Source organism: Pan paniscus, chromosome 4 (assembly GCF_029289425.2).
Source record: "Pan paniscus chromosome 4, NHGRI_mPanPan1-v2.0_pri, whole genome shotgun sequence".
In the NCBI taxonomy this organism is placed as follows: Eukaryota; Metazoa; Chordata; class Mammalia; order Primates; family Hominidae; genus Pan; species Pan paniscus.
In genome coordinates this window covers 48153471-48166867 of record NC_073253.2, presented here as the reverse complement: position 1 = coordinate 48166867, position 13397 = coordinate 48153471, and the positions used below count along the sequence as shown (strand labels likewise).

The 13397-nt window shown below is 38.8% G+C and overlaps 1 protein-coding gene across 1 annotated transcript in view; it reads left to right on the top strand.

Annotated features, from left to right (window-relative positions):
- NLN (neurolysin) overlaps positions 1 to 13397 on the top strand; it is a 99554-nt gene that overhangs the window by 31429 nt on the left and 54728 nt on the right. The window contains exons 2-3 of the mRNA XM_003827430.5: positions 3520 to 3779; positions 7906 to 8054. Coding sequence (XP_003827478.1) covers positions 3520 to 3779; positions 7906 to 8054 — 409 coding nt within the window. The remainder of the gene's footprint in view (positions 1 to 3519; positions 3780 to 7905; positions 8055 to 13397) is intronic.

The following is a 13397-nucleotide window of genomic DNA, read 5'->3' as shown; positions in this document are numbered from 1 at the left end:
TTTTACTATAACCTGACTACTCCCATTTTACTGTTTTATTGATTTTACTGAGACTGTAGTTTTTCTGTCTAAAACATTGCTCATGTTTTATATTCCATTTCTTCCTATCTCTGTAGGGAGTTCAGTGTCTCTAAATATCTTAATAATGTAATTGAAAAAAAGTGGTTTCAAGTAGAATCATAACTATGATAAATTTCTTACATATTTTGTGCAAATTTAAAACATATTTATTCCCAAATCTTTTGATCTAAAACCAAGGCCTTTTGCTAACTGTAAATGATTTGATTGGCATTTCTCACTATCCTTCTTGTATAAACTACACCTATAATGCATCATCTTTGATTTCCAGTTTCAGCTTCTCGAAAGTGGAACATGCGTATAAGGAAACATATAAGTAGGATGAATTCAGAAGCCTTCTGAATTGTCACAATTCCTTTCCCAATCTTTCATAAGGACAAGTTTTTTGTGGGAGTTGATTTTTCTGTAACTCTCTTTTTAAAAGTATTTCTGAAACCTTTTACCTATCCCAGAAATAAGTTTTTAAATGTTGTATACATTTAATCAGTCAAATATTTAAATTACATGAAAATAAGCATAACAGGCATAAACAGGTTTTGGAACAACAGGTTTAACCATTAGTTAGTATATAACTCAACTGGTGGAAGAAGAAATGTGAAAATGTATTAGAAAATAGGCTGGCAGCCTGGAGTTGTAAGCATCAACTAGTATGTGGACATGAGTTCTTGTGGAGAGTAAGTTGAAGAGGTCAGTATTTAGGTCTCTCCTATGTGAAAAATGTATCTATTCTGTGCCTCAGCCTCTTTTAGCTACACTGCGTTAGCCCTTATTTCCACGGCCAGATCCACAGAGAATTGCCTAGGTGCACACTCTCTCCAGTTCTTCACCTCTTCCTTATTCCTCCATCATAGTAGTCTGACCTGTACCCCTGCTGCTTCCCTGGCACTGGTTTTGCCAGAGTCATGAATGGAATTCTGCTGCTGTATTCAACAAAGACTTTTCAGTTTTTCTCAACATCTGTACGTTTGCTGTTGTTTTCACTGCTTGCTTGTCACAAGTTCCTAGAACCCATCTTGGCCTAATATTCCTTCTCCCTCAGTGATCATATTAGAGTTAGGGCCCCAATGCTTTTCTCTTCTCACTCTGCAAACTCCCTTGAGTACTCCTATAAGTACAATTACCACTTAATATTAATTCCTCTTACATGTTCTGTAGCCACTTCAAACTTGGCATGTCCAAAATCGAGTTTCTCTTTTTTCCCCCAAAAAGCCTCCTTTCCCTTGACTCTCTTGACTCTCTCACCTCCACCGCCTCCATCCATTCAGTACCAAGTCCTTTTGAGTCAAACTCCTGAATATATTTTAAATCATTCCCATTCCTCCTATTTCCTAGTTTTATATACTTAAATCATGAGCCCCAATAGCTCTAAGAACAACTTCTCTCTTGAATGATCTCTTTTACAAACCTTCCAACTCATTATAATTTGAGTGATTTCTCTAAAACACAAATCTAGTATCTCTCACCTGATTAAAACCTTTCTATGGCTCTCGAATTGCCTTCAGAATAAGATTGGATGTTTGGGGGAGTTTTTTGTTGTTGTCGTTGTTGTTTTAATGTTTCGTAGAGACAATGTTTCACTATTTTGCCCAGGCTGGTCTCGAACCCTGGACCTTAAGCAATCTGCCTGCCTCACCCTCTCAAAATGTTGGGATTATAGGCATGAGCCACGGTGCCTGGCCAAGGTTGGATGTTCTGATGATTCCCAAGGCTCTTCATTTGCTAAATGACCTTACTTACCTTTTCAGCCTTCTCTCCCCTTATGGCATTACCTTTGGATAATTCCTACACATTGTTCAAATGTTGGTTTGCTAGTTGCTCTTTCTAGAAAATCTTTCTTGACACATGCCCCCTGCCCCAAGACCAGAATGGGGTTCCCTTCGTTTGGAGTTCTCTCTGCTTACACTTGTCATAACACTCATCTCAGTGTAGTATAATTGCATATTTATCCATTTGTCCTTTCTACTGTATTAGAATGTCAGGGTCTAAGACAATTTGCCATTTATCCACATTGCCTGTCACGTAACTAGATACAGTACATGCTCATAAATATTAGCTGGGTGAATGACTTTAAACAAGTCACTTAGTCTTTCTGAGGCTTCAATTGCTTTATTAGAAGAGAATACAGTAATGCCCTACCTACCTTATAAGGTTGTTTTGGGGTCCTGTAAGATAATAGAAATGAAGCTTAGCATAGTGGTTAAGAGTATGGGTTCTGGATCCATACTGCCTAGCTTTTAATCCTACCTGTGACCCTACAACTAGCTGTGTGGCTTTAGGCAAGTTACTTAACTTCTCTGTGTTTTAGTTTTCTCTTCAGTAAAATGAGACTAACCACAGTATATAACTTAGAGGGTTGTTGGAGGACTGAGTGAGTTACTACATGGGAAGTATTTTGAACCATGCCTGAACAGACAATAAATGTTAGCTACTAAATATAACATTTTTATTTGTAAGCCCTAAAATTTTATGTACTTATATATATGTATATATATGCATATGTATATAGACAGAGAGAGAAACATGGCATCAGTATTACTAGTTTGAATGTTTTAAGGGAGTAAAGACTGGTATTATTCTTAACAATTTCTTTTTTCTTTTTTTCTTTTAGGATAATGGCATAGCTATCCCAGAGTTTATTTTCCAAGTCTTAAATTCAAGTTGTCATTCTTAATTTACATGAAATTTTGGTTAAAAAAAAATTGGTGTTCAGTATAAGAAGAGAAGTTTTTAAATGTTTCCTTGCTAAACTTGCAAGGTTTTTCCGAGTCTATGTACATAGTAGGTGGAAGTTAGCATTGGAAAAATATTAAAATAAAAAAGATACTGGCCGGGTGCAGTGGCTCACACCTGTAATCCCAGTACTTTGTGAGGCCAAGGCAGGAGGATTGCTTGAGCTCAGGAGTTCAAGACCAGCCTGGGCAATATGGGGAGACCTCATCTCTACAAATAATTTTTAAAAATTATCTCGGCATGGTGGTATGTCCCCTGTAGTTTCAGCTACTTGGGAGGTTGGGGTGGGAGAAACACTTGAGTCCATGAGGTCAAGGCTGCAATGAGCTATGATCACATCACTGCACTCCAGCGTGGGCAACAGAATGAGACCCTGTCTTAAAAAAAGAGGGAGGGAAGATTACTGATTTAATTTATAAAGGAGAATTATTATAGCTCCAACACCTGACTTTATTTATCTATATGATTTAATTACACAAACAATTCAGTGTTTGAATTATACAAATTTCATTAAAACTATGTAATTATGCAAGAAAAATAGGAAATACAGGGGCACTTAGTTTTGTGCGTATGTGTTCACCTGAGAGTATTTGCTTGTTTTTTTAAAAAGGTTCTTTTTAATTTAAAATTTAATTTTATAATGCACATTCATATGTTGACTTTGGACCAACAGAAATCCCTAATTCTTATTCTTTTTCTGATTCTTTTTAGAGTTGGTGGTTCCAGGATTTTACTCAGAATGACATTAGGAAGAGAAGTGATGTCTCCTCTTCAGGCAATGTCTTCCTATACTGTGGCTGGCAGAAATGTTTTAAGATGGGATCTTTCACCAGAGCAAATTAAAACAAGAACTGAGGAGCTCATTGTGCAGACCAAACAGGTGTACGATGCTGTTGGAATGCTCGGTATTGAGGAAGTAACTTACGAGAACTGTCTGCAGGCACTGGCAGATGTAGAAGTAAAGTATATAGGTGGGTCAGATGCAGAAGCATATCAGTGTTTCACTTTGTGGACATCTTAAATCATTTCATGCTTTCTGTCTTTCAGTTTTCCAGTTTTACAAGCATTGATTTTTACATTATAATTAATTGCTTAGAATTATCTAAGATTTTAAAATTGTTTATGTTGGCAAAGGTGCTATAAAATGTACACTCTGATTACACTGCTCTCTGGAGAGCATTTTGACAATGTGTCAGAACTTTTAAGACATTCATACCCTTGCTCATTAATTCCACACCTAGACATTTATTCTAAGAAAATAATCATATATATGGAAAATTCATGTATCAATTTATGTATAAATAGGTATTCTTGTCATATCATAGGCTTAGAAACAATTCCCAAATGTCAACTAATAGATTAGATAAATAAATTATGAAACATCCATCCTCTGTAATGCTGTATAACCATTAAAATCATGGATTACAAGCAGTATTCAATGACATGGGGAAAAGGACACAGAAGAACTGGAAGAAAATAAATTTTATCAGTGGTTTTGTTAGGATTCTCTAGAGAAATTGAACCTATAGGGTGTGTGTGTGTGTGTGTGTGTGTGTAAGTATATATATATATATAAACATACATATGTGTGGGGAGAGAGTGATTGATAGATTGATTATAGGGAATTGGCTTACATGATTAAGGAGTCTGGAAAGTCCAGAATCTCAGTGGGGACTGGTAGGCTTGAGACCCAAGAGAGCTGATGTTCCAGCTCCAGTCCGAAGGCCAGTAGCCTAGAGGCCCAGAAGAGCCAGTAGTGCAGAAGTCTGGAGACTGCAGGAGGATTCTCCCTTGTTCAGGGAGTCTTTTAGGCCCTAAACTGATTGGATGTTGGCTAGCACATTATAGAGGGCAGTCTGCTTTACTTCAGGCTCATCACTCTAACGTTAATATCATCAAAAACACCCTCCAAGTTAACACATAAGATTAATCATCAGAATGTTTAATATATCAAGTGATGGGTTTATAGCTAATTTTTACTTCCCTCTTTATGTATTTCTCTATTTTCTGTATTTTCTGCCCTTACATACATTATTTTTATAACATATTAGACCCTTCAAGTTATAAGGAGTGAAGATTCCCTTTGGTTACCTCTAAGGGTTGGACATACTTTGTAGAATAATTATGACAGACAACTTTGGCTGTGTATCCAGGCTTCATACAAGAATATAAGATAGCTGCAGAACTGGATATTGTAAACATTCGTGGGCATTTTGGAATTTGAAAGATCATCAGAATCCAGCATAGCCCTAGTGACCTGGTCATCTCCTTGCCCCCGCTATCCCTTCATCACCAAGAGTTCTCTACTCTATGTTTCACTGTAAAAAGGACTTGGCTATTTTCTCTTATCTCAGCGTTTGTTGGCTGTTTTCTCTTATCTCAGCATTTGTTTCAGTTTCTGCTCCTACTACCAACTGCTTCGCTTTCATTAATGGCTTCTCAATCTTATTACATGTCTTGAATTTAAACTCGTGAATAAAATGATCTGGTTGTCTTCATTAGCCAAAGTCAAAGGGATAGAGTTAGTCCCTATTCAGTAGAGCTTTTCTAGCTGGCAACTTCATGTGCGTGTACCATCCTGGATGTGGTTTGTCCTCGGTTCAGGTGCTCACTTCTTCAGTCACTTGTGGCGAAGATGGTATACCAACCCATAACTTAGGCATTTGAGACAAAGTCTCACTCTGTCACCCAGGCTGGAGTGCTATGGCACAATCCTAGCTCACCGCAGCCTCGAACTCTTGGGTTCAAGAGATCTTTCTGCCTCAGCTTCCTGAGTAGCTGGGACTGCAGGCATGTGCCACCTTGCCCAGCTAATTTTTACATCTTGTGTGGAGATGGGATCTCACTATGTTGCCCAGGCTGGTCTCATGTATGTTGCCCACTCCTTGTCTCAAGTGATCCTTCTGCCTTGGCCTCCCAAAGCACTGGGCTTACAGATGTGAGCCACCATGGCTGGCTCAAACAAAATCTTTATAAAATAATTACTTTAAATTGTTTTTCTCTCAATAGTAGATCTTTTCAGCATACTTTCAAGTTTGTGATGTTTGTTCTTGCTCCTCTATAAATTTATTTTTGTGGGTTAATTATCAAAATTTTTGAGTTTAGGAATAGATTTCTTAAAAACTAACTTTCTCTTATCTGGGCATATTCTCTGAGTCCATTATGCCTCTCACAGTAGCTGTTGAAACCTTGTTTGTCTAGTGTCAGGCACTGGGCATCAGCATTGTCTATGGTTTGGCAGTGAGAGCATAAATCTGGTTCCAGGTCTTTGTGGCAAAGTAAGGAAGGAAATGGCTTTCAGCACCTTTGTTTGTTTAAGAATGTTTCTAATTTTAGGCTCCTGCATTTGATGTTGCTTATATAAGTTTATGAGCAATTTTTATTCCTTCTTGATATATTTCATAGCTAATTTATTTTATTTTATTATTATTATTATTATTTTTTGAGATGGAGTTTCACTCTTGTTGCCCAGGTTGGAGTGCAGTCGTGTAATCTTGGCTCACTGCAACCTCCGCCTCCCGGGTTCAATCAATTCTCCTGCCTCAGCCTCCTGAGTAGCTGGGATTACAGGCATGCACCACCATGCTCAGCTAATTTTGTACTTTTAGTAGAGACAGGATTTCACCATGTTGGCCAGGCTGGTCTCAAACTCCTGACCTCAGATGATCCACCCGCCTCAACCTCCCAGAATGCTGGGATTATGGGCGTGAGCCACCGTTTTATAGCTAATTTTTAAAAGTAAACATATTGCAACCATGTAGTTAACCAGTATCACTTAAATAAGTGCTGTATTAAATTTCAAAATTTTCTATTCCATTCTTTCCTTAACCGACAGACATAAAATTATATATTAAATCCTAAAAGCATAATTTCATAATTTGATATTTCAAAAATATACCTTATGGATTTATTCTGATATTTGTGGCAGGTATTTCTAATAGCTTTATTTGTAACAATGTTTTAGGAGGACTGATACGAGTGTTTAACTGTATAATTTCTTGCTGTATAAAGGATAGCTCTACTGTCTACTATGTATCATATGGAAATTTTACTGTTTATAATACCTTCACAATACTGAAGTTAATCAAATAAAAATTTACTTATTTTCACAGCATAACACAACTATCACTATAAACCATACTTATTTTTGTTCTATAGTATTGGTTATTTCACTGACATCAGAGATTTTTACCCAATTAAAGTCAAAATACAAATTGATGAAAAACCCAAGAACCACCTTTAATATGTGAAGATTAAACCAAACTAAATTATCATTATTATTTAACGGACTGTCTCCAATGTCTGGCTACTTGTTGGATGTGTCCACTTAGATTTCTGGGAATCCTTTGAAATTATCTGGAATTTTGAATGTTTTTATGTATGTGTGCATTTGGGGTAGGGTCCGTTGCTTTGATTAGATTTTCTTTGGAGTCTTTATCTTTTTATGTACCCTTTTCCCATCCCAGATCCTAAGATGCCTCAGTATAGGAACTGTGTCTTTCTCTTCCTGCATTGCCAGTTGATAAATTACACCCTCAGGCCAGATGCAGTGATTCATGCCTGTAATCCTAATACTTTAGGAGGCTGAGGTGGGAGGATCACTTTAGCCCAGGAGTTTGAGACCAGCCTGGGAAATATGGCAAAACTCCAGCTCTACAAAAAAATATAAAAATTAGCTGAGTGTGGTGGTGCATGCCTGTGGTCCCAGATACTCAGTGGTGTTGGGGAAGTGGGGTGCTGAGGCAGGAGGATTGCTTGAGCCTGGGAGGTTGAGGCTGTAGTGAGCTGTGATTGCACCACTGCACTCCAGCCTGGGCGACAAAGCAAGACCCTGTCTCAAAAAAAAAAAAAAATTGTACCCCAGTATACTTTGGTAAGTGCTCAGCTCACATCCTTACCATTCATAATGATGCCAGCTGGAACAGCCAAATCTTATATTAGATGCTTTTTCTTGGTAGCCTTAGGAGGCTTTACAAAAAGTATAAAATAAAACAAACTTTTATTGGCATGATCATTCATCTGGGTATGAGGTATTTGGCTTAATACTGATTTGACAAGTCCTGTTGTGTGGTGATAGTTTTTTTTCTCCATCTGCAGTGGAAAGGACCATGCTAGACTTTCCCCAGCATGTATCCTCTGACAAAGAAGTACGAGCAGCAAGTACAGAAGCAGACAAAAGACTTTCTCGTTTTGATATTGAGATGAGCATGAGAGGAGATATATTTGAGAGAATTGTTCGTTTACAGGTAAGTGGTGTTATAAATCCCTTTAAAGAGGGGAAAACTCTACAACAAAAAAGAACATTCGGTCATAAATAAAACATACTGACTGGATTTTCTTAGCTTTTGTTTCCAATGATTATAATACCATAATGGGCATTATGTAGTACTACATAATGTTAATTATATCGTTGAGGTTATGTTGAGCTGCTAATTCCATTCACTTAAAGACCAAATGTAGAAGAGTGAACATCTGTAAAGTTAAGGCTTTTTAATAACATTATGAACTTGATGGTTACATGTAAGGGTTATCTTAGACCAAATCAATTAGAAGCAAATGGAATCAAGTTGTTTATCTGTAAATATCTCGTGGTTTTGGAACCATAATATTGATGACATCCTGTTGATGCTGTATGCCGGAGTCATTCCTGTCTGTCATCCTTACATTTTTCAAGACTTGGGGAAATTATGGATAATAAATGTTCTAGGTGGGTCTGTCCAGGTGTTTTTGATCTTTTTACCAATGTTGATTTGCCTCCTAGCAGCTTTCAATTTTTATTTTCATGACACTTCAGCAATTTTTTGGGGGAAAAAAAACAGTTTTAAAATTCCAGGCTTTTTTTTTGGTTTAATTTTGCATGTTTCTTTCTGCAGAATCCTAATTTTTTTTCCTTTTTAGCAGACCGTGACAAGAGTTGGAATATTTAATATTTTAAATTAAATAGCATTTTAATTTGTAACTCATTATACAATGTGTCATCAAGATTTAGACATGTAAGATGTATATCCTATTTTCTCATATCAGACAAGCATTTTTCATCCTATAATTGATAATCATATAGTTCATAATAATTCACATTTGGTCTATAAACTTCATGGTGAAAGTAACTTATGAAAATAACTTTATGATTATTCTTCATTAGCTAAATTGTTCTTCTTGCTCCTTTTGACCACAGTTATTCGATGTGATTTGAATCATGGTCTTTATAGTCTCCTCATTTTATTTCATCCCCAAATTACATTTCTTTGTTGTTCTATTTTTTTTATGTAATTTGGAATTTTTCCTAGAATTTCTAGTTTCCTTTGATTAATCCTATTTTCATCATGATTTCTAAGTTCTTATTTGGAATAACGTTTTTGTTTTTATTTCACATTCTGTGATTCTTATGAATGTTATCAAGATATGAAAGGTTTGTCACTTTAGATTTCTTTGTCATAGAGTACTTTTAAATTTTGTGTATTTGAGACCAGCCTGGCCAACATGGTGAAACTCCATTTCTACTAAAAATACAAAAATTAGCCAGGCATGGTGGCAAGCACCTGTATTCCCAGCTACTCAGGAGGCTGAGGCAGGAGAATCACTTGAACCCAGGAGGCAGAGGTTGCAGTGAGCTGAGATCATGCCACTGCACTCCAGCCTGGGCAACAGAGTGAGGCTCCTTCTCAAAAATTAAAATAACATAAATTTTCTATAGTTTTGGGATTGATCCCACTAAACTTGGGAACAAATTGCTGACTCTAGAATAGACTGGCACACTATAGTGACCTGATAGACACCAATGCGTTCATCAGATTTGTGTCTTTATTTGAGCTGGTTCATTTCGGGCCTTTATTTTAACAATTTAAGGTAATTTCAGATTTGGTTCTGTAATTCTGGTTTCTATAATTTTTATTGTGTGAACATTTTTTAGGGGCTTCTACATTTGCTAACTCTACCTCAGGATAATAAAAAATAACTATTGTGTTTGTTTTTGCATTGAAGGTCATTAGGTGAATTTACCTACCTTTAAACATCTTCCATGACAAATGGTTATGTTTATTTAGGCAACTTTTTTTAAAACCTAGAATTACCAGTATTAGTTCTCTGCTGGAGTTGGACACTTTAATAAATGGTAAAACTTATCCCATTCGTACCTAAAGGGCAAAATCAGATATCCAAATATTTTATTTATTTTCTCTGTGATACTGTAAGTTAAATAGGATAGCCATGATATAGCATATAAAGCCTTCATTAATGGCTGGGCATGGTGGCTCATGCCTGTAATCCCAGCACTTTGTGAGGCTGAGGCAGGCAGATCACTTGAGCTCGGGAGTTCAAGACCAGCTTGGGCAATACGGCAAAAACCCATCTCTACAAAAATAAAAAATAGTGGCCAGGTGTGGTGGCTCACGCCTGTAATCCCAGCACTTTGGGAGGCCAAGGCGGGTGGATCACAGGAGGTCAGAAGTTCAAGACCAGCCTGGTCAACATGGTGAAACCCCGTCTCTACTAAATATACAAAAATTAGCCAGGTGTGGTGGCAGGCGCCTGTAATCCCAGCTACTCAGGAGGCTGAGGCATGAGAATTGCTTGAACCCGGGAGGTGGAGGTTGCAGTGAGTCGAGACTGTGCCATTGGGCTCCAGCCTGGGCAACAAGAGCAAAACTTCATCTCAAAAAAATAAAAAATTAATTAATTAATTAAAAATAGAAAAATTAGCTGAGCATGGTGGTGAGTGCCTGTAGTCCCAGCTACTCGGGAGGCTGAGGTGGGAGGATTGCTTGTGCCCAGGAGGTTGAGACTGCACTGAGCAGTGGTTGTGCCACTGTACTCCAGCCTGAGTCACAGAGTGAGACCATGTCTCAGAAAGAAAAAAAAAAAATCCACACATAAAGGCCTCATTAAGCTGGATAAATAGGATCTTAAATTTATATGATGTCAGCAATTTCAGGCCTGCTAAAATTAGGATGCTCTGAATAATATTCCCAAGACACCAATAATATATGTAATAATCAAATATATTATCCCAATTGGATATAAAATGTTATTTTAGCTCTTTTTATTTTCCACTTAAAATTAATACATAGAAAAGTGAAATTACTTTTCATAATTCTTCATGCAGTATGGGCTCCAGTTATCTATTGATGCATAACATATTACCCCAAACCTTAGTGGCCTGAAATAGCAACCGTCATTTTCTTTTCTCTCACAGTTTCTATGGATCAAGAATTCAGAAAGGAATTAGTTGGACAGTTCTGACTTGGGGTCTGACATGTGGTTTCAGGCAGTGGTGGCTTGGGTTGAAGCAGGTAGGAACTAATCAGACATCTGTCTTTATTCATGTAGTCTCAAGGTGTCTGTATTTGTCCATTTTCACACTGCTATAAAGAGTACCTGAGACTGGGTAATTTATAAAGAAAGAGGTTTAATTGACTCACAGTTCCACATGGCTGGGAGGCCTTAGGAACTTAACAGTCATGGCATAAGGTAAAGGGGAAGCAAGGCGTGTCTTACATGGTGTCAGGAGAGAGAGCACAGGGGAAGCACTAGACACTTATCAAACAATCAGATCTTGTAAGAACTCACTCACCATCACGAGAACAGCATGGGGGAAACCACCCCATGATCCATTCACTTCCCACCAGCTCCCTCCCTTGACATGCGGAAATTACAATTTGGATTACAATTTGACATGAGATTTGGGTAGGGACACAGCCAAACTTTCATCACACCCCCAGCCCCTCACAAATCTCATGTCCTTTTCACATTTCAAAACCAATCATGCCTCCCCAACAGTCCCCCATAGTCTTAATTCATTCCAGCATTAACTCAAAAGTCCAAGTCCAAAGTTTCCTCTGAGACAAGGCAAGTCTCTTCTGCCTATGAGTCTGTAAAATCAAAGACAAGTTAGTTACTTCTAAGACACAGTGTGGGTACAGGCGTTGGGTAAATGTTCACATTCCAAATGGGAGAAATTGGCCAAAACAAAGGGGCCACAGGCCCTATGCAAGTCCAAAACCTGGCCAGGCAGTCATTAAATCTTAAAACTCCAAAATCTCCTTTGACTCCATGTCTCACATCCAGGGCGCACTGATCCAAGGGGTGGGCCCCCATGGCCTTGGGTGGCTCTGCCTCTGTGGTTCTCAGGTTACAACCCCTGTAGCTGCTTTCACAGGCTGATGTTGCCTGCAGCTTTTTCAGGTGCAGGGTGCAAGCTGTCATGTGGATCTACCATTCTGGAGTCTGGAGGGCAGTAGCCCCCTTCTCACAACTCCACTAGGCAGTGCCCTAGTGGGGACTCTGTTTGGGGGCTCCTGTGTCACATTTCCCTTCCCCACTGCCCTAACAGAGGTTCTCTGTGAGGTCTCTGCCCCTGCAGCAGACTTCTGCCTGGATATCCAGGCATTTCCATACATCCTCTGAAATCTAGGAGGTTCACAAAGCTCAGTTTTTGTCTTCTGCACACCTACAGGCCCAATACCATGTGGAAACCACCAAGGCTTGGGGCTTGCGTCCTGTGAAGCAATGGCCTGAGCTGTACCTTGGCCCCTTTTAGCCCAGCTGGAGCTGGAGCAACTGGGATGCAGGGCACTATGTCCTGAGGCTGCAGAGAGCAGGGGGAGGAGGGGGGAGCACAAAACCATTTTTTTTCTCCTAGGCCTCCAGGCCTGTGATGGGAGGGGCTGTTGTGAAGACCTCTGACATGCCCTGGGGACATTTTCCCCATTGTCTTGGGCACTAACATTTGGCTCTTGTTACTTATGCAAATTTCTACAGCTGGCTTGAACTTCTCCCCAGAAAATGGGTTTTTCTTTTCTACCCCATGGTCAGGCTGCAAATTTTTCAAATGTTTATGCTCTGTCTTTCGTTTAAACATAAGTCCCGATTTCAAACCATCTCTTTGTGTACACACATGGCTGTATGCTGTTAGGAGCACCCAGGCCACCTCTTGAATACTTTGCTTAGAAATTTCTTCTGCCAGATACCCTAAATCATCTCTCTCAAGTTCAAAGTTCCACAAATCTCTAGGGCAGGTGCAAAGTGCCCAGTATCTTTGGTAAAGCATAGCATGGGTGACCTTTACTCCAGTTTCCAATAAGTTCCTCATCTTCATCTGAGACCACCTCAGCCTGGACTTCATTGTCCATATCATTATCAGCATTTTTGGTCACAACCATTCAATAAGTCTAGGAAGTTCCAAACTTTCCCACATCTTTCTCTCTTCTTCTGAGCCCTCCAAACTGTTCCAACCTCTGCCCTTGACCCAGTTTCAAAGTCGCTTCTACATTTTCAGTTTGTCTTTATAGCAGTACCCTACTATCCTAGTACCAATTCTCTGTATCAGTCCATTCTCACACTGCTATAAAGAATACCTGAGACTAGGTAATTTATAAAGAAAGAGGTTTAATTGACTCACAATTCCTCTGGGTGGGAGGCCTTAGGAACTTACAATCATGGCAGAAGGAAGCAAGGTACATCTTACATGGTAGCAGGAGAGAGAGTGAGCTTAGGGGAAGCATTAGACACTTATAAAACAACCAGATCTTGTGAGAACTCACTCACCATCATGAGAACAGCATGGGGGAAACTGACCACATGATCCAATCACC